At 33.5% G+C, this 22,156-nt stretch overlaps 1 protein-coding gene across 1 annotated transcript in view; it reads left to right on the top strand.

Annotated features, from left to right (window-relative positions):
• The window catches only part of pcdh15a (protocadherin-related 15a), a 274,694-nt gene that overhangs the window by 131,910 nt on the left and 120,628 nt on the right, over positions 1-22,156 (top strand). Inside the window, 5 exon segments of the mRNA XM_051125245.1 lie at positions 729-899; positions 6,457-6,565; positions 7,165-7,277; positions 12,550-12,756; positions 15,975-16,109. Of these exon segments, the coding sequence (XP_050981202.1) occupies positions 729-899; positions 6,457-6,565; positions 7,165-7,277; positions 12,550-12,756; positions 15,975-16,109 (735 nt within the window).

Here is a 22,156-nt window from a genome sequence, read left to right as displayed (position 1 = left end):
TCCCTCCACCCTCACACGAGCTGCATGCACAACTAGCTCCAAACCCGTCTAGAACAGCATCCCTGTGAGGGTGTCCAGACCCCAGAGGCCGTGAGCATGTTTTCATAGAGCCAAATGGCTCAAATAAATGCTTTACATCAAGGCTGCAACAGCTCTCCTTGAAGAAAATGGAATCATTTCAGGATGTGGAAAATGAGGGGATGGATTTGTAACTGTGTTTTTTTTTTTTTTTTCTTTTTCTTTCTGAAATCTTATTGAAGAAAAAATACCGAACATCAGAGTTGGCTTTGATATAAATAATGCATGTTTTATTTAGACCCTGATTGTTGGAATTTAATAAGTCAATAATTACAGTTTGGAGAATTACATTACACTAGATTTTTGATTCCTTTAACTGTTGGTATGGATTAAGTGCTATTAAATTCATTTTGTACATCTGACAGTATTTAAGATTTTCTTTGTGGAAAAATATCAAGTTTATAAAAGCACTGAAGTTCTTTTTTTACTAAAAGCTACAGTAGATAAAAATAATTTTTGCTTGTTCTAGCGGAATTTAATAAAAAAATAAGACTTACGTTGTTTTAAGAGTTTAAATATTTAAAAACTAATTAAACTATTGTTCTTTTCCCCCATTCTTCTGTTCTCGTAATCATTGTCTCGCTGTATGCAGATTTGAGAATGTTGTATCAAAAGGTCTGTATCTATGGTAACATGTCTGCTTTTTTCAGGACCGTGCTCCGTATCCGGGAACTCGTCGCACAGCAACCACTACTTTAACTCTGGATGTTTCGGATGGAGATGATCTGGGTCCCATGTTCCTCCCATGTGTTTTGGTCAACAACACACAGGACTGTAACCCAATCACGTACCGCGTGGCCATTCCTGAACTCACTGACCCGGTAAGAACTCGCAGAGAACCTCATAGGTCTTTAATTTTGAATATTCCCTTCATACATTTATTTTCAAACTGGATCTCCTTTTGGGGAAAAAACAGGTCCAAATCAGGTAGCTTCTTTATCCTAGTCTAGTCTGAGATTATCTACCAGCTACCATCTAATTATGGTTTCTAATTGGTCCCAGTTGGATATTAAGAAACTAAAAACCATATAAAAACAGCTGCCACCTTAAGATTTTACCTGGATTTTTTGAGTAAGGATGTTGTCAGATATGTATTTTTGCCACAAGCTACAACCATGATGCTGTATGCAGCATCTGGCATTGCTAGGTATAAAGGAAGAAAGATGGCTTAACTTGACTGAAACACTTCACCTGTGACCCACTGAGCAAGACAGGGTGACCTGAGGGTATGCAGTGGGCAGCCCTGGATACATACTCTCTTAGAGAAAGGCTAGAGTGCTTGAGAACACAGTTTGTGCATGAGATTGTGCCTTGAACTACAAAGAAAGAAATAAACTATGTATATACTAAATAAACACTGTATGTTTATTAATAATTCAGCTTCACACAGCAAGCATATGGACCACTCACTGTTTGCTGCCGTTCAAAAGTGTGGGGTCTGTAAGATTTTATAATGTTCTTGAACAGTGTTATATGTTCAACAAGGCTGTATTTGTTTAAATAAATAACAAAAAAAAGTAAAAATAAAAAGTTTTCTTGCAATACTATTGTGAAATAAAATATTTTAAAATGTAATTTATTACTGTAATGAAAAGCTGAATTTTCAGTGTCACATGATTCTTTAGAAATCATTCCAAGATGCTGGTATGGTCCTCAATGAACATTTCTTAGTATTATCAATATTAAATAAGGTTGTGTTGCTTGATAAATGGCTGATGAAAAATATACATTTTTACTTTGAGTAGACAGTTCATTAGGGCATAGGGCTCTACACTTACTTTTCTTATTAGGAGCACTTGTGCTCCTAACTAAAAACATTTAGGAGCACAGACAAAATTTTAGGAGCACCTTCTAATGAATATTCAAAAAATCTGATCAAAAATTAGCCTTCCCATTATGAGCTGAAATTTGACTCCTTAAAATGATTTACAGGGGAATTTTGTTTTTACCTTTGGAATGGCATTTTTCTAACTTTATTAAAAGTATGTCATCTTCCATGTCAAATTTAAAAAAAAAATGTTTTATAAGCTTTTTAAAATTTCTAATTAAAACAACAGAATAAGAACCAATAGAATAAGAATACGTTACCAATCAAATGAAATCAGTATTGACAAAACTATAGTACAGTTGTACTATAGAGGTGGCACAGAAGAACACGAAAGTGGCTTGTAGGTGTATTTTCATATGTTTGTGCAAACTTATTCATAAATTCATGTTGATGTTAATGTTTTAAATATAAGATTTTGAATATAGAAATGTCAAATGATTTAAATAACTAAAAATAAACCTGCCAGTAGGTGGCAGCAAGTCACTTATTTAATTACTGAATCATTCATTCATTTGATTCGTTCAAATCGCTGTTTACAAATATAAAGATCAGCAGTTACATAAGCATTTTTGACTGCATATTTAAGAGAATCCAGTAATGAACATTGTTATCTTCTTGTAATAATCAGTTCTTGTTCATGGACACTTGCACATTTTGATGTCTTCGCTCTATGTCGTATGGACAAGATCAAGAAAAGTGTCAAGCTTAGTATTTGTGTCATTGTGTTGTTGGTGTTTTGTTGACCCCTCACCGGTTAAATGTCAGTCCTTTCATATTTCCCATCACATAGGTTGCTCTACTGACCTGTGCTTGGCTAAAGATAAGTCTCATACAGCAGGGGCAGGAAAGGTGAGAAACAAGGGATTTAGATGAGAAAAAGAGGTGGCTGATGAAAGTTAGCTGGTACAGATTGAATGAGATCAGGGACAGCGAGTAGAGACAAAGCGGGATGAGACCCTCACTAAAACCACAGGGTTCATCACCCATCAAAGCCAAGACGTGAAGCTTTGATGAAATCAGAACCCAGTTGAGGTGAGCTGGGGTGGACAGACCTCAGAGGAGATGGATCATTATGGAACCAAACCACATTGAGCAAAAAAAAAGAGAGAGGGAGAGTCCAGCACATACTGCCACGGCTGATCTTTGCTCAGGGGAAACTGGCGTAATTTATGCTAAAAATGTTTTCCACTGCAGACGCTGCACTCCCAACGGCTGCCAATTTCTGCACTGAATAAATGTGCTGCAGATTTGCTTAATTTCGAGCTGTTTCATTTTCCTTTTTGCATTCTGCCGGCTGCAATTCACGCGTTTTCACAGAGACAATCTCTTTTCGCTTTTCCCGCTGTTCTCTGATTATCTCGCAAATTATAAAGGATTAGTGTGTGAGGAAATCCATTTCAGAAATTTTATTTAGATTAAGTGAATTTTTTTTTTCCACATCTTACATCTCCTATTCATTCTATTGAGCTACTCTAACAGAACACTGGCTGTGTTTGGAGTAGCATACTACTATGTATTTATGCAGTAGGCCTATATACAGTAGTATGAATAATGCATATGCACAGTTTTCTGTGCAAACATAAAACACTATGAAAAATATTACATTAAATATTTTTAGTGTTATTATTTAATCTGTCAAAACTGGAGTTGAATTGGATTTTAAAAAATCTTCAAATTCTCAGCAAGGCTGCATTTATTTGGTCAAAAATAACAGTAAAAATAATAATATTGTGAAATACTATTTCAATTAAATGTGTTCTATTTAAATATATATTTTAAAATGAAATTATTCCTTTAATAGCAAAGCTAAATTTTCAGCATCATTACTCCAGTCTTCAGTGTCACATAATGGTTCAGAAATTTTTCTAATTATTATTACTATTATTATTATTATAAATGGTAAAAAAAAATGTGGAAACAGTGAGTTTGATAAATAGAAATTTCAGAAAAACAGCATATATTTGTAACAGTTTTTGCAACATTATAAATTTAGCAAAATTACTGTCATTTCTAGTCAATTTAATGTGTTCTTGCTGAATAAAAGCATTCATTTCTTTGCAGAAGTTGTCATATTTGGGTTAACTTCGGGGCAGTGAATGGCAAAGTACCACAGATATATTTTTGGAATAAAAATAGCAAAAGAAAAACTTTTCACAACTTTCAAAAAAAAAAAAAAAAGAAAAAATTGAGAGAGAGACGGCAGTCAGAAGAGAGAACAATGTTAAATATACCATTCCTCCCATAGACACTGCATTAGAAACACCCTTGCATTAGCGTTAACTTGTTTTTGTTTTGTTTGTTTTTTGTAATTTAATGCAAAGGTGAGATAATACAAATTATAGTGTTATAAATGCACATACATTCAAAAAATATTAAAAAACACATCATTACAGTCTTGTGAAAAGGGTCATAAGAAGAAAAATAAGAATAAAAGATCTTACTGACACCAAACTTTTTAAAAGGAAGTGTATCTTTATTTATTCATGCATTTGAGATGGTAACCCATACGTTAACTAAATTAAACATCATGAAATTGGGGTCATGTGACAGCAATGTAGCATACTACTATTTGAAGTAACAATGTTCTGAATGGATGCATTATGCAACTATTTTAAAAGTTTTATGCAACATTGTTGTCACATTCATTACCATAGATTTCCACTGTCTTCTTATACAGTGCATACTGAAAATGCACATGGTTCTGCATGGATTTTAAGAGTAGCATTTAAACATTAAAGCCATTGCAAACCCATCCTGTATCAATGCGTAATGCATTCTGTTTTTATATGCTATTTTTAAAACAATACTGGCAATACGGTAGTCAGTGTGTACTGCGCAGTATGCAGTAAGCATTATGCTAGTGTTCCATTCCCAGCATAGATTCTCTCTCATTTCCTTTGGCAGGAATAGTGGTAATTAATGAGGTCACATATTTCACAATTAGAGCTGGGATATGGTTCGAGAGTCTTTTTCCTGTCTCTAGGCACAGATTAATCGGCCTAATGCCTGCTGGAGGGGGGGGGATTATGGGTAGTTTTAAACGTCTCAGGTGGGCAAGAATTCTGATTTACTGTGCTCACATATTTAACATTGAGCGTCTGTATTTACGCTGCCATTTTAATGAAGTGCCCATCCCAAAGGAGATGCTTCTTATTATCATATCTGTTAGAGGCCGTATTTGTCTGCACGAAATGCACACTCATCTGTAGAGCACAGATTAATACAATCAAGTGTCCCAAGAGCTTTGCTTTTAGGCCAGAGGAAAACATTGTTCATCGGTGGATGCTCGTTTATAACTTGAGACCTAATGGAGATCTCAAAATGTTTTATTTATGTATCAACTTTGTTTTAGATGTTTCTCCTACAGTTTTGGAGAAGTAAAAGTAGACACAAAGTTGTATCTGTTCATATTATCTAAAGGACCAACCAAACCAATGTTAACATATACTGTAACAAATGTGTTGCTCATTGTTGCTTAATATTAGTTAAAGAAATAGTTCACCCAAAAATGAAATTTCACTTAAAATGTAATCATCCTCAGGCCATCCAAGATGTAGATGAGTTTGTTTCTTCATCAGAACAGGTTTGGAGAAATTTAGCATAACATCATTTACTCACCAATGGATCCTTTGCAGTGAATGGGTGCCGTCAGAATGAGTCCAGACAGCTTATAAAAACATCACAATAATCCACAAGTAATCCACACCACTTCAGTCCATCTATTAACATCTTGTGAAAAGTGAAAAGTGAAAAACTGCATGTTTGTAAGAAACAAACCCATCAAGGTGTTTTAACTTCAGTTTTTTGCCTTAAGCTAAAATATGAGTTCTCTATTCATAATATTGCTTTCTCTATTGAAAATGTTTTCTGATCTGAATCAGGAGAGAAATATGCACATATCAACTACTGTTTACAAGAGAAAACAGTCCAAAATAGTTCTTAAAAATATGTTGGTGGATTTTGATGTAAGAAGACAATATGGGATGGACTTTTTCACTAGAGGAAGTGTTATTATGAACTGTAAACTTGTATTTTGGCCAAAAGTCATGGTTTAAAGTTAAAACTCTCTTAACTGATGAACTGGAGTGGTGTGGATTACTTGTAGTAGTGTGATGTTTTTATCAGCTGTTTAGACTCTCATTCTGACGGCACCCATTCACTGCAAAGAATCCATTGGTGAGCAAGTGATGTAATGTTAAATTTCTCCTTTACTGTTCTGATGAAGAAACAAACTCATCTACATCTTGGATGGCCTGAGGGTGAATCATTTCTGAGCAAATTTTAATTTCCGGGTGACTTACTTCTTTAATGCATTAACTAAAAATCACTAATTGGACTTTATTGTATAGTGTAACTGAGATATAAATTAATGCCGATAGCGTAGTTCAGATAAATTGGTTTTGGGAAAAATTTGATGAGAAACTTCTGAGTTCAGACTAGGGTGAAACCATAGATACAAAAAAATAGTAAAAATGCATATTGAAATCATTTAGCCAACTCTCATTGCTTTTTGCCTTCTTAGTAATTTATTTCTGTCTTCTTGTTTCCAGAGCAAACTGAACCCTCTGAATGTGACACCTCCCATTCGAGCCATCGACCAGGATAGAAACATCCAGCCGCCTTCAGACAGACCCGGAATCCTGTACTTCATACTGGTTGGTAGGTACTTCAATTCACATATTTTGCACATATATACACAACTGCACACTTAAGGTGCCCCTATTATGCCATTTCAAATATTGCCTTTCATGCAGTGTGTCATGTAACTGTATGTGAATGCAGACGGTCTGCAAAGTTGTAAAGCCGAAAGTGCACAATAAATAAAGTTACAGAGTGTCTATTACACTAAGTGCAAATGGCCCAGCTTGTTGGCAGAGGCTTTTTACACTAACTCCGCCCACCAGCGTGTGAATGAGCTAGTCAACACTACAAAAGATGCTAGTGACAGCTCCAGTGGCGCAGTTGTTAAAGTGCATGCTGTAGTCTTTTTGATGTGATTGACTGTGGTTTGAAACTGCCTTTTTTTAACCTTTTTCTTCCTTTTCAAATATCATATCGGACTATAGGCACTTTAACTAATGTTTCCATACATTTAAAAGAGAAACTCAGTTCTTTAATCAGTGTGTTACAGCAGACTGTTTAAGTTCAGATGAGGCATATGGAATTTCCTTTTTTATGTATCCAGTAGCTTAGTATAAATAATATCATGAATCATATAATAGCACAAGCTATGTGTTTCTCTCTGTACTGCGTTTCAGGTCAACCTGCTTCGTACTCAGAATACTTCTCACTCAACAGGAGCACAGCTGAACTGCGGCTGCTGAAGCCTGTGGACAGAGAGCTGTACCAGCGCTTCAGTCTCGTCATTAAGGTCATTATATCATCATCAGGTTATCTTGTACAGGCGGCTGTAAAGATAAGAGAGGTTCATCTAACCCCCTGCTCACCATTTCCAGAGGCTCTAACATTAAAGCGTCAATAAGAGTGTCATCATTTTTACAATAGTACTGGCTGAATGTTTTATGGCTGGTATTAACTGCAGTATTTTTCTGGAAATATTCTCCTCGTATTACAGCAGTAGTATCAGCAGTTGAACACACTGTCTGTATGTACACACTTTTGCTATAGTTCAGTTTAAAAACCTAGTGAGATGTCTATGCAGGAAGCATATTATAGTCGCTGTCTTGATGGAAAGGATGCCATAAAAGGTACACAGCATAATTATTGTAAAAACTATTGCAAGGCAAGCTTTGCACAATGCACTTCCCCAGTGCATTTGCGATGAACTTACAAAGAAAGAGAAAGTGATTGCTCATCATAATGCTTTTTTCAATACTAAAACATTTTGACAAAACATACATATTGTTCAAAAGTTGTTGTTGTTTTGTTTTTGTTTGTTTTTTTTAAAGAAATGAACACTTTTATTCAGCAAGAATGCATTAAATTGATCAAAAGTGAGAGTGAAGACATAATGTTTCAAAAGATTTTGATTTCAAACTAAGCTGTTCTTTTAAAAATGTATCATGATTTCCACAACAATATTAAGCAGCACAAATGGCTGCTGAAAATTCAGTATTTCTATCACAGGAATAAATTGCATTTTAAAATATATTACATAGAAGACAGTTGTTTTAAATTTTTAAAATATTTAACAATTTTACCGTATTTTTTTAAATCACATAAATGCGTTCCTGGTAAAGACTTCTTTTGAAAACAGTAGTGTACAAGTGCATCTCAAAAAATTAGAATATAGTGAAAAAGTTCATTTTTTGTTTGTAACTTATTTAAAAAAACTGAAACTTTCATATATTCTAGATTCATTACATGTAAAGTGAAACATTTAAAAATTGTTTTAATTTTGATGATTAGAGCTTACAGCTCAAATCCAGTATCTCAAAATATTAGAATATTTATATTTAAGACTCATTAAATGTCCATCCCTACAGTATAAATTCCAGGTATCTCTCTTTCTTTGAAACCACAATAATAGGGAAGACTGCTGACTTGGCAATGGTCCAGAAGACAATCATTGACACCCTCCACAAAGAGGGTAAGTCACAGAAGATCATTACTGAAAGGGGTGGCTGTTTACAGAGTGCTGTATCAAAGCATATTAAATGCAAAGTTGACTGGAAGGAAGAAATTGGATAGGGAAAGGTGCACATGCAACAGGGGTGACCGCAAGCTTGAGAAAACTGTCAAGCAAAGCTGATTCAAACACTTGGGAGAGCTTCACAAGGAGTGGACTGAAGCCGGAGTCAGCGCATCAAGAGTCACCACGCACAGACGTCTTCAGGAAAAGGGCTACCAAGCCACTTCTGAAACAGAAACAACATCAGAAGCATCTTACCTGGGCTAATAAGAAAATGAACTTGACTGTTGCTCAGTGGTCCAAAGTCCTCTTTTCAGATAAAAGTAAATTTAGCATTTCATGTTAAAATCATGATCCCAGAGTCTGGAGGAAGACTGGAGAGGCACAGAATCCAAGCTGCTTGAAGTCCATTGTGAAGTTTCTGAAGTCAGTGATGATTTGGGGTGTCGTGACGTCTGCTGGTGTTGGTCAGTTGGGTTGTATCAAGTCCAAAGTCAATGCAGCCGTCTACAAGGAGATTTTGGAGCGCTTTATGCTTCCATCTGGTGACAAGCTTTATGGAGATGCTGATTTCCTGAACCCCATTGAGAATCTATGGGATATTTTCAAGAATAAAATGAGAAACAGTCGAGCCAACAATATACAGACGAGCTGAAGGTTCAATAGTGACTCAGCAGTGCCACAGGCTGATCGCTTCCACGCCTCTCTTTACTCATGCTGTCATTTATACTAGGAGCAAGTAATTTGCTGTAATTTGTGCTGCCGACCAAGTATTGAATGCAAAAATGAACATACATTAAAGAACTTGAACTTTTCTGTTTTGCAAATCCGTTTTTTGATTGATTTTAGGAAATATTCTAATATTTTGAGAGACTGGATTTTTGATTTTCATGAGCTGTAAGCTCTAATCATCCAAATTAAAACAAAAAAAAACAACTTTTGAAATGTTTTACTTTACATGTAATGAATCTAGAATATATGAAAGTTTCAGTTTTTGAAATAAGTTACAAACAAAAAATGAACTTTTTCACTATATTATAATTTTTTGAGATGCACCTGTAGGTCTGACTAATTAACTATATACTATTTACCCAGTTTTTATACATATATTTATGCTTCTTATCGCATCATTAGTTCAGCACTAAAATCAATCGATCATTCAGGTTTCCAAATCACTTCCTTGAGATCCCATTTCAGCCAGGATGCTTCCTTGGCAGGTGGTAGATGGCAAGGCAGCTCGCTAGCTTTTGGAATAAAGCTTTGTATATTTAATTACATTAAACATGCTGTATCTTCTAATTGAATTGAGCTGGAAGAGAAAGAGCAGAAGAGAGAAATGGAAAAAGGAAGCGAGCACTGGTGTGAAATTATTCTGCTCTGTCATAGATTTGGGTGGAACAACAGTGTAACAGCAGGGGTAATTTAAATGTTTCCTCTGTGAAACGATGCGTGACTGTGTTTGCTGTTATGATTTCGTCGCTTCATAATAACAAAGAGCGAAATGCTATTCTCAGTTCGCTTCAAGCTTGCTGAAATTCGAGACCAAATAACAAACAAAACATCGCCGCTGTCAACAATGTCAGATGTGCGTATGTGTGCGTGATTCAAATGTGTGAAGTGGCTATTGAGTTACTGAGCAGCAGTTTTTCATGGCTTCTTAATATAATCAGTGAGAGACGGGGCTCGTAATTGGAATGAAAATATTCAGAGAGATGTATCCACATACTCCTCTTTAATAAACAAAGACCAGTTTTGAGCCGTTTTAAGTCCATGAATTTTGGATAGTATTTTAACTGCTGGACTTTAATTAGAAATGACTAACCATGAATTAAAATCCTTTGATGAATTTGAATTTAAAAGGAAAAGTATTTTTTACTTGATTGGCTGCACACATTACTACAATTTCTTTACACAAGCTTTACTAGCTACACTGAAAAAAAAAAGATTTATAAAGTATAAAAAGTGATGAATTAGTTGCTAATTTATTTAAAAAAAAATTATACATTTACATAAATTCATATTTTGCTCCACTAATATTTTATTTTATTTTGTGGTGTTTTGTTTTTGAATATCAGGGCAATGTTTCTAATTTTCGTGTAGTTTATTTAAATGTACTTAAATAACTCAAATTAAAACTTAAATAAAATTAATGAAAAATATATAGACAAATAACAAAAATCTGAAAAAATGATGATAAAAACAAAAAATTGCTAACATTTTACCATAAATTAAAATAAAACCAGAAAAAGCTCTTTTTAAGCAATGGCATTGATGAATTTGAATTTAAAAGAAAAAATACTTTTTACTTGATTGGCAGCACACGTTACTACAATTTCTTTATATGAGCTTAACTAGATACACTGAAAAAAAATGATTTATAAAATATAAAAAATGTTTTATTATTGCTGATTTATATTTTGAATACCTTTACGTAAATTCTTATTTTGCTCCACTAATATTTTTAATTTTATATAAAAAAATATTTTTCGTTTTGTTTTGGTTTTGTTTTGTTTTGTTTCATCAAGTCAAGGTTTCTAATTTCCATGTAGTTTATTTAAATGTACTTAACTAAAATTAAAACTGAAATAAAATTAATTAAAAATATATAGACAAATAAAAAAATCTAAAAAAAATGACAACAACAAAAAAATTGCGAACATTTTATCATAAATTAAAATAAAACCAGAAAAACCTCTACTTTTTACTTGATTGGCTGCACACATTACTACAGTTTCTTTATACAAGTTTAACTAGCTACAGTGAAAAAAAAAAGATTTATAAAATATTTAAAAATATATTTAATTATTGCTCATTTATATTTGACATACATTTACATAAATTCTTATTGTGCTCCACTAATATTTTTAATTTTATAAAATAATTGTTTTGTTTTGTTTTATCAAGGCAAGGTTTCTAATTTTCATGTAGTTTATTCAAATGTGCTCAAATAACTAAAATTAAGATTTATAAAATATAAAAAAAAACATTTATTTATTTATTGCTAATTTATATTTGACATACATTTACATAAATTCTTATTGTGCTCCACTAATATTTTTAATTTAATAAAATAATTGTTTTGTTTTGATTTGTTTTATCAAGGCAAGGTTTCTAATTATCATGTAGTTTATTTAAATATACTCAAATAACTAAAATTAAAACTGAAATAAAATTAATGAAAAATATATAGAGAAATAAAAAAAATCTGAAAAAATGACAACCACAAAAAAATGCTAACAATTTATCATAAATTAAAATAAAACCAGAAGAAGCTCTACTTTTTACTTGATTGGCTGCACACATTACTACAATTTCTTTATACAAGCTTAACTAGCTACACTAAAAAAATGATATATAAAAAATGTTTTATTATTGCTAATTTATATTTGACGTACATTTACATAAATTCTTATTTTGCTCCACTAATTTTTTATTTTATAAAATAATTGTTTAATTTTTTTATTTTATTTTATTTTATTTTATTTTATTTTATTTTATTTTATTTATCAAGGCAAAGCAAGGCAAGGTTTCTAATTTTCATGTAGTTTATTTAAATGTACTTGAATAACTAAAACTAAAAATGAAACAAAATTAATAAAAAATATATAGACAAATAAAAACAATGACAAAAACAAAAGAAAATTGCTAAAAAAAAATGTAACATAAACTAAAATAAAACCAGAAAAAAACTCTTTGTATGCAATAGCTTTTTTTAACCATGATAATGATATTTTATCTAATGTTTCTTTTTTATGTTTGTTTGTTTTTTGTGGATATTGAAGCTTGGAAATGTCATTTTTGATCATGGTAGCATAATATGTATGGTAATACCATGGTATTTTAAGTTACAAAAGAATACTATGTAAATACAGTGTTACTTGAATATGGTTCATTACCATTATACTATCATCATCATTGTAATGTTTGTACAGAAAACCAGCAGATTATAGTTTGTTTGCATATTGAAAGTGTGTCAAGCTACTTTCAACCATATGACAATTTTAAGCTTTTCTTTTTAGAGAATTTTAACATTTATATTGTTTGTGAACAGGCCGAGCAGGACAACGGTCACCCTCTTCCTGCATACGCTGACCTGCAGATTGAAATTCTGGATGAGAACAACCAGGCGCCATATTTCCAGCGTTCCTTGTACCAGGGCTTCATCAGTGAGTCTGCCTCGGTTGGCACCACCATCTCAGGGAGCGCCAACCTCACAGCCCCGCTGGGCATCATTGCACTGGACAACGACATTGAAGAGGTGAGATGTTCTCATGAAAAGTGCCAGGACATTTTCACATTGTTGCTTCACTCCTGTCTTGGGAATGCAAAGATGCATAAAATCACAGATGGTTTCAGTCTCTCCATATGTTTTATTTTGTAGCTGCAGCCAGGGGCCACACCAGTAGGTACCCGAGTGAAGTGATGCGTGCCCTCTTTTCTTTTCTTTACTTTTCTTTTTCTTTTCTTTTGTTTTCTTTTGTTTTCTTTTCTTTTCTGTGTATTTATAATAGAGTGGTTCTACAAATGCAGTATTCTTCCTTTTTTGCTGTTTCCGATTAATACATAAAGTTGGGACATGATATATTAGATAGTTTGTCTCTTTTTTAGCAAGCAGGCTTTAATTTGTCACAGCTGTGAGCCACTGTTTGTTACACTTTGTTGCTAGGTGGTAATGAGGCAGACGTTCTCATTCAAGACAGCGATCGATTGCACTGAAATTTGCAAGCAAAAGGAGTTAAAATCGTGTTTTTCTGTTTTCTGTTTAGAGAGATTGTAAATTGTATATGTAAATGTGGTAACACTTTAGTATAGAGAACAATTCTCACTATTAACTAGTTGCTTATTAGCATGACCATTCATAACATATTGGCTATTTATTAGTACATATAAAGCACATGACCATATTCTACATCCCTAATCCTACCCAATACATAAACTTAACAACTACCTTACTGACTACTAATAAGCAGCAAATTAGTAGTATATTGAGGAAAAAAATCATAGTTAATGATTTGTCAATAGTGAGAATTGGACTTTAAAATAAAGTGTGACCGTAAATGTAAACCAATGTTATCATGGGTTATACATACTGTAAATATGCAAAACATTCTAATTATTTTGTGATTTTATTTAAAATTTTATTTTAGTGAGTATAAAAATACAATTAAAACTAGAATTGTACTCTTGATTTGAATTATTTGTATTAAAAAAATACCACATTTACATAAATCAATAAGCTAATTCTATAAATTAATATTCTATATCTATAAAATAATCTATTGCGTTTTACATATATTTTATATACAGATAAATATTTTATATATTAAAGAAGTCCACTTCCAAAACAACAATTTACAAATAATTTACTCACCCCCTTGTCATCCAAGATGTTCCTGTCTTTCTGTCTCCTGTCTTTCTGGACTTCAGTTGTGCCCCCGATTTTGAACTTCCGAAATGTAGTTTAAATGCAGCTTCAAAGGGCTCTAAACGATTCCAGCCGAGGAAGAAGGGTCTTATCTAGCAAAATGATCGGCCATTTTTTCGAAAAAATAAAAATTTGTATACTTTTTAAGCACAAAAGCTTGTGTAGCACAGGTTCTGGCATGCGCTTTTACAGCATTCTACTGAATCACATCGAAAGGTCACACGGAACATAGGCGGATCTACAGACCCAGTGTTTACAAAGTGAACGCGCAAAGACTAAGAAAGTGCATGTAAGTCAAACGCTGTTTACAAACAAAAAGGTACAACGATGTCGGACGATTCTGAAGTTGTAGGAGAAAATAAGATGGAGTTTTTTGCCGTACTCTACGATGTACACAGACGATGAACTTCATCACTACTACGAATCAAGTTCGGATCATTTTACCGACTCGGACCTTTGAGTCTCATTCAGCAAAATTAACAAACCTTTTTTCGAGTCATTTCATTAATTTTAGCAAAATCAGCATCAGATGACAGCCCCATAAGATGAACGAACGACTCAAAAAACCTGAAGACTCAAAACAGGTGAACTAATTCCAGTACAGAACCTAATAGGATGTTGCGACTGAACGAATCACTCCCCGAGACGACTTGTTCTTCGCGAGTCACATTAAAGATTCGTTCAAAATGAACAAATCGTTCAAGAACGACCCGTGGACGTGCATCCTAGAGCCTGTGCTACACAAGCTTTTGTGCTTAAAAAGTGTACAAATTTTTATTTTTCAAAAAAAAAAAATGACAGATCGTTTCGCTAGATAAGACTCTTCTTCCTCGGCTGGGATCGTTTAGAGTCCTTTGAAGCTGCAATTAAACTACATTTGGGAATTCAAAATCACAATTGAAGTCCATTATATGAAGAAAAATCCTGAAATGTTTTCCTCAAAAACCATAATTTCTTTACGACTAAAGAGAGAAAGACATGAACATCTTGGATGACAAGGGGGTGAGTAAATTATTTGTAAATTGTTGTTTTGGAAGTGGACTTCTCCTTTAATAAAATAAAATATGTATTTATTTAGAAATAAATATAAACTTTTTAGTTATTTTGCTTTGCTGAGTCTTTAATTGTATAAAAAATACAATTAGAACTAGAATTACACTCTTTATTCAAATTATTTGTTAAATAATCTGGTAACACCTTACAATATGTCATTTGTTAGCATTAGTTAATGTATTAACTAACATGAACAAACAATGAACAACACATTTGTGATCATGTTAGTTCACAGTGCATTAACTAATGTTAACAAACACAACTTGTGATTTTAATGTAATATAATTATATATAAGTTGACATTATAATATCAAATTATATATACAGTAATTACATGATTTAATCGCTTTACAATGAGGTATGTATTAACTAACATGAACAAACAATACCTTTATTACACTACTTAATAATCTCTGTTAATGTTAGTTAATAAAAATACAGTCGGGTTAGTTCACAGTGCGTTAACTAATGTTAACAATCTATCTATCTATAGATTTAATTAAGCTACACTCATTTATACTAAATCTAATTATGTTTATACATTGTTCTATTTTACATATATTTTATGCACATAAACATTAATTTTTATATATCTATGTCTGAATTAATCAAACAGACTGGATAGATTTGATAAATTAAGAGACAAACTAATGCAGGTGGTTTTCAGGCAAACAGCTTGTACTGACATATGATCAATTTTAATGATACAGCAGTTCTGTCAGTTTAAAATGTGCATGTACTTCATTTTCTCTTTAGATTAATACATTAGATTTTGACTTGAATTCTCTGGATTTTTAAACAGGCAGTTTAATTTGTTGTTTTTCTGTAGAGGCTCTTGCATGTCAAAGTGAATGAGTTGGTTGAGTGACTTTGTCTTGCGTGTTTATGCAACATGAGGATTGCGTGACTGCATGAGGTTTGTTTGGATGGTGTGTCATGCTCATATTAACGTCTAGTAATGCTGCATTTGACTTCTCATCTTTGTTTACTTTGTGAAGACGAAAGATCCTCAGTTGAAGATCACTCTGAATGACTACACCTCCATCTTCTCCATCACGACTACTGGCATCACACGTTACCTCACGCTGCTGAAACCAGTGGACCGAGAGATGCAGACAAACTACACCTTAACGGTACGTGGCACACACAAACATACTGTACACACACATCTACATGTTTGAAATCCTTCTACTGACTTATTGTCTTTTGAATCACTCAAAAATATTGCATTTAATGCCAAAATCAACAGAAAAAATGTTTAGAATTTTGCATAAGGAAAATAAAGCCTATTTTAGGACAGTTAAATTATGAATGTATATTTTATGTATTGAAATTCATATTATTATTGATGGTGATTCTTGCTTCTATACATAATTTTTAATGTATATTAGAGAAAAAAGGTCAGTATTAATATTTAAATCAAACTAAATTAAGGAAAATAATGCTTGTATGTTTAAATATATAATATATAAAATTGCGTATTTAATTTATAAAATGTTTAAATGCATTTTTATATATAACATTTAATATATAAAAAAATTAGAAAAAATATGTATAAGCATTTTATTGAGATTTTAATTGAATAAATAAGCAAAAAGTTTATTATTTAAAATATTTCCAGACTGTAAATATATAAAAATACAATTAGCACTTGCTGATAAAATTATTCTCATGATTATAAATCATTCATATAATAAAAACATTGGGGTGGGATCTCAAAAAATCAATTGTAACTATTAAATTAAGACAATATTTTAACTATACATTTGTCTAGAACACACACTGCGATTTATTTAGAGTCCCTGTCACTCATGTTTCTTCTCTCATTGAAAATGAATGACTGGACACTTCAGTCTCTTCAGTCTTCGGTCCTCTTGAGATTATTTACTGCTCTTTTGAGGCCCTGTGTGAGTCACGATCTGCCCTGTGGGATTCTCCTGGCATGAGGAGCGCCTAATTTATTAACAACAGGGAATATTCTTACTTTAAGATTAATATTTCTGTCTTGAACATCAAGTCTCAGCGTGACAGCTGTTTGCTGTGATGAACAAAACAAAGCAATTGAAACGATGCTGTTTGTTCAGTATGTGAAGTGTCTCTTCAGGACTCTGGCCATCGATTGGTTCTATTGATCTGAGATTTGGGCTCAAGTGTCTCTGATCTTTCCAGAATCCCTCATCTCCAAGGAGCAGTTAAAAAGAAAGCTGGGTCACAGGAGGAACATTTGAGTGCAGTGTTTTGATCATTGTTTAATCTGAGAGGTGGTCTTTGTTTCGGGGATTGTTCGTGTAGTGGAGTGTGGGATGATGTCATCAGGGAGATATATATGTGGGTTGTTGACGTGACATGGCATTTTCACTGTCCCATAAGATAAAAATGAATATAATTAATATTGTCGTTATTAAAAACGCTGTAAATCGTTAAACATTTCTTTATCCTACATGGACCTGATTTTATACAAGCTGCAGTGTTATTCAATTTTTTTTTTTTTTTTTTTAGCCAAATCCCAAAATTGTCCTATGGTGTGACTGTCTCGAGCAAGGTTCAGTAAATTTATTCTTTTATCAATTTAAAAGAAAAGCATAACAATGTTAAAAAATACCTTAGCATAGGAACTTGATACATTTTGTCTCTGAAAACCATGCCCTCTCGTGTGACACCATATCCTGGTTTAAGTCGGCCAATTCCAGAAAAAAACTTAAATTAGTTGAAGGACCACATTCATGATCATGTTACTGAAGCCCCCTGTCAAGCCCATGACATGTGCACATTGTAAAATTTGTCTCAGAATTGTTCAATTATTTAACTTTTTTGGAACCACTACAAAAGTGTTACGTTTTGTTGTACTGTGGTGTGACAGCCCTACATGATATTTTTAAATTAAAAACTGTATGTTAAACTATATAATCATGGAAAATTATGCAAATGTGTCTTGTTAACCGCCAATGACAGGTTAGCTCAGAGTAGCAAGGTCATTAATTGACGCAAAAGGCTGAAATGTCTTTTGGTGTGACAGAAAATGTCCTCTGGTGTGATGCCTGTACTGTCCACAGGACAAAAATGTCACACCAGAGGACAAGAGCTGTTTAAAAAACATTTTAAATAATTAAATAAGAATTGTTCAACTCTTTTTTTATTACTTTTTGATCATTTTAGTGTTCCTAAATGCAATAATTACATTAAACTATTTTCTGATGTTTTTGCAGAAAACTTGTACTGTTACAAAGTGTCATGAAAATAAGTATAAAATGCGATATCTTTGTTTTTGAAACACAAAGAATTGAGGGAGAGAAATTAGTGGAAAAGAGAGGACACAGAAATATAGACAGAAAATGCTTTAAAAACTACCATTTCTGTCCTTTAGTGTGACATAATGTCCGATGGTGTGACGTAATGTCCTTTGGTGTGACACACATAAAATAAAAAAATTAAAAAAAGTCCTCAAAGTTTTTTTTTTTTTTTTTTTTTTACACCAAGTGTAAATTAATGTCCCAGTCACATTTTCTTGGTTAAATAAACATTACTTACACTATCAGAAAAAGAAAAAACAATCTATTTTAAATTTTTACATTAACTGTGTAATCAGTATTCTGTTTATTAAAACCAAGTATGAATCTCATCAAGTTAGTGTTTTTAAACATTTTACATTCATTCCAAAATTATAACTCAAGGCAGTAACAATTTAAACAGTATATTTTATTTGTGAAGTTATGTTCAGCTATTCTTTTTAATAGTTTTTTTTTTCTTGGATCATCAGTCATCAAAGCTTGGTAAATATTGGTCACAGACACAACATAAATAAACAAATATAATAATTAATTAGCAGCAAAAGCTGGGAAATTTTGTATCTAAAATGCTTTCTGTTTGAACTGCTTTAATTTGGAACAAAAGAATCAGGGAATGGCTTTACAGCATCACATACAGTACTGTGCAAAAGTCTTAGGCCACTAGTATTTCATCAGCTAAAAAATGGTTTAAAGTCGGTCTTTTGCTGTAGTGTGTCAGTAGGAAATATCAGTTTACATTTCTAAAGATTCATTTTGCCATTAATTATAATAATCCAGTGAGATTTTTGTGTGGAGCACAGGCTGTTGTCAGACTCCTTGTGCAAACAGAGATGTGATCTCTCCATCATTCAATCCAGTCTGTCTTAAGAAACAGAAAAACGGAGACAGACTAAATCCAGAATAACTGTGGCAACATCTCCAAGATGCTTTAAGAGACCTACACCTACAAAGCTACAGTACTGTTAAAATTTTTAGGCAGTTAGGCGCATAAAATGAGGATGCTGTCAAAAACAATGTCATAAATAGATTTTCTTTATCAAAGAACTTCTATTAACTGAAATAAATCAGCATTTGATGTGACCATCCTTTGCGTTTAAAGCAGCTTTTGCCCTATGTGCACTTGTGCATAGTTTTTCAGGTAGCTTTGCAGGTAGGTAACTTGAAACATCTTGGAGATGTTGCCACAGTTCGTCTGGATTTAGTCTGTCTCAGTTTTTCTGTTTCTTCATGTCATTCCAGAGACAGACTGGATGATGGTGAGATCAGATGTCTGTGTGGAGCACTGGGTGTTGTCAGACTCCTTGCGCAAACAAAAATCTCACTAGATTATTACAATTAATGGCAAACAGAATGTTTGGAAATGTAAGCCGATATTTTTTACTGACACACTACAGCAAAAGATAGAAATAACTTACTTTAAACCATTTTTTAGCTGGTGAAAATACTAGTGGCCTAAAACTTTTGCACAGTACTGTATGTATCACTTTGCTCACAGCTGATTGGTCCAGCTTCAGTTTGCAGTCTCTTACCCAGAATAAAACCTGTTTTGGAGCAGGTTTGTCATGTAGAATGAGTTTCCATGGCAATGAACACTGGTAAAAAATGTATCTTCTTGAACCTGAAAAACCAGAGTTTGCTCAAACTAAACTCAATCTTACATGGGTAGCACATTGCACTTAAACTAGCTTTATAACATAGGCCACTGGCTTTGGCCAATCAAAGTTTAGAATTTTGGGATGGCCAATGAAATTGTACTCGCCCCTGCTCACTGTGAGATCATGACGATTTGAGTTCTGATAATCAGCATTAATCCATTTGAAAGGCTTAACAATAGTCGGCTTATCAGCTCAAAACAGAGACCCAATCACATTTAATATGTTTTCTTTTATAAAGAACAAACAGGCTGAAACAAGCACATGAAAGGAAATTAGCGGTAGAGTTATTAGACCTGGAGAGAGACCAATATAATCAAAGTCCACTCCCCTGCAGTGTGTTTTTAATGCTGAAGTTCATCCAGAAGTGAAAACTCTGTCATCATTTACTTGTTTAAAAACCTGTGTGATTTTCATTATTCTGTGCATGATCCTACAGAAGAACCATTTTTCGTTCCCCAGATAACCTTTTAGTAAACAGCTCAGAAGAACCATTTTTTTCTTAGTGTGAAGAGCATTTTGTGATCACCAGAAACTTTTTTTCCACTATACAGAACATTTGAAAGGTTCCATGGATGTTAAAGAGCAGGTCATATGGGTTTTCGAAAAATATCTTTTTTTGCAGATTGTAACGTATATCCTCCAATGTAAAAAGTCTGCAAAGTTGTTAATCAAAAAAGTGCATTATACTTAAAGATATTGTCTCTCAAAAGAAAGAGTCGACTCTGAATCACCTTAATGAGTCGTCATATATTCGTGACCTTCTGTCTGTTATCGATATACGTCGATGGGTAACATATTAGCATAATTCCCGCCTGCCCACAAACACTTCTACTAGTTAGTGCATTTACTAATGTCGAGAAGACGCTTTGTTCTGCTCTGTGAAAGCAAGTTTGTTTTGTTTTCATTGTCGAAAGATGATAATGGGAAGAATCAGTGGTTAAAATTCATTTTTTCCACAATACCACAGCAATACAATTCGAACCTTTTGTTGTGTGCTCGTCGTTTTCCCGAGGACTGCTTCTCTAATTTTGGCTTTTATCTTCTTTGGCTTCTAATCTTCTTTATTTGGACCGACAAGCGTCTCCAAACCACAACCTGTAAATATGATTGATACGTCATATATACATTTTCAAGTGAATGCTCAAAATATCTAGTTTTTTGTGCTAATATGTAATGTATACATAGTGCAGCTTTAGGTTTCCAGTCAAACCACGATTTTACTGTCTTGCTGAAATAATTGTGAACTGTGAACCCACTATTTCCTAAGAATGTGTCAGTTAATGTAGACTGTCATTGTTCTAATTACTTCATTAATAATAAAGAATGTAACTTAGACATATTTTGGCTTACAAACTGTTTTGTTTCATCAGTTAGTCACATTAGCACTCAGCTAACATATACACCATTATTGTTTTGTTTAGTGTTTACAGTTTAACAGCTAAACTTTAGCTGTGGGCACAATTTGCTTGCATAGGTGTTAAACAAAATGTTTTTGTCATTATTTTAAGAACGGATTGGAGCACTATATTATTGTTTTATGTAAAGGTGTTTCTAGGGTTGCCGGGTTTTCAAAACAAAACCCGCTCGCGTTTTGAGGGTTGTCCCCCATTAAAAATTGTATTCTGGGGTTGAAAAATTCACGCTTTTTGTTGGGGTTCCCCTGGTAAATTCGCATTACAGGGGATAAATATGACGCTATTGGGGTCACTTCAACCCAGACATTACGCTCAAAACTGATTCAAACTAATCGTTTCGAAATCATTGACAAATGACTCTATGTATAAATGTATATTCTGAGAAAATTACGTTTTCTGACCTTAGATGCATTTAAACCTGTTTTTAAACCTGTTTTTCTGTAGGGGACTCCAACACAATATTAGGACAGGTGAGGCAGGAGGGGTAGTGGGGGCAGGGGGGGCAGGAGGGGCAGGAGGGGCAGTCATGGCCTAATGGTTAGAGAGTTGGACTTGCAACCCAAAGGTCACAGGTATGAGTCTCAGGTCCGGCAGGGATTGTAGGTGGAATTACCAGCATTGTCTCCACCCTCAATACCACGACTGAGGTGAGACCCTTGACCAAGGCACCGTACCCCCAACTGCTCCCGGGGCGTCACGGTGTGTGTGTGTGTGTTCACTTGGATGGGTTAAATGCAGAGCACAAATTCTGAGTATGGGTCACCATACTTGGCCACATGTCACGTCCTTAAAGTGATTTACAGGGGAATTTTGTTGAAAAGAT

This window comes from Labeo rohita, chromosome 13 (assembly GCF_022985175.1).
Source record: "Labeo rohita strain BAU-BD-2019 chromosome 13, IGBB_LRoh.1.0, whole genome shotgun sequence".
Lineage (NCBI taxonomy): Eukaryota > Metazoa > Chordata > Actinopteri > Cypriniformes > Cyprinidae > Labeo > Labeo rohita.
Note: the sequence above shows the minus strand (reverse complement) of the source record. Positions and strands in the feature narration are given on the sequence as shown.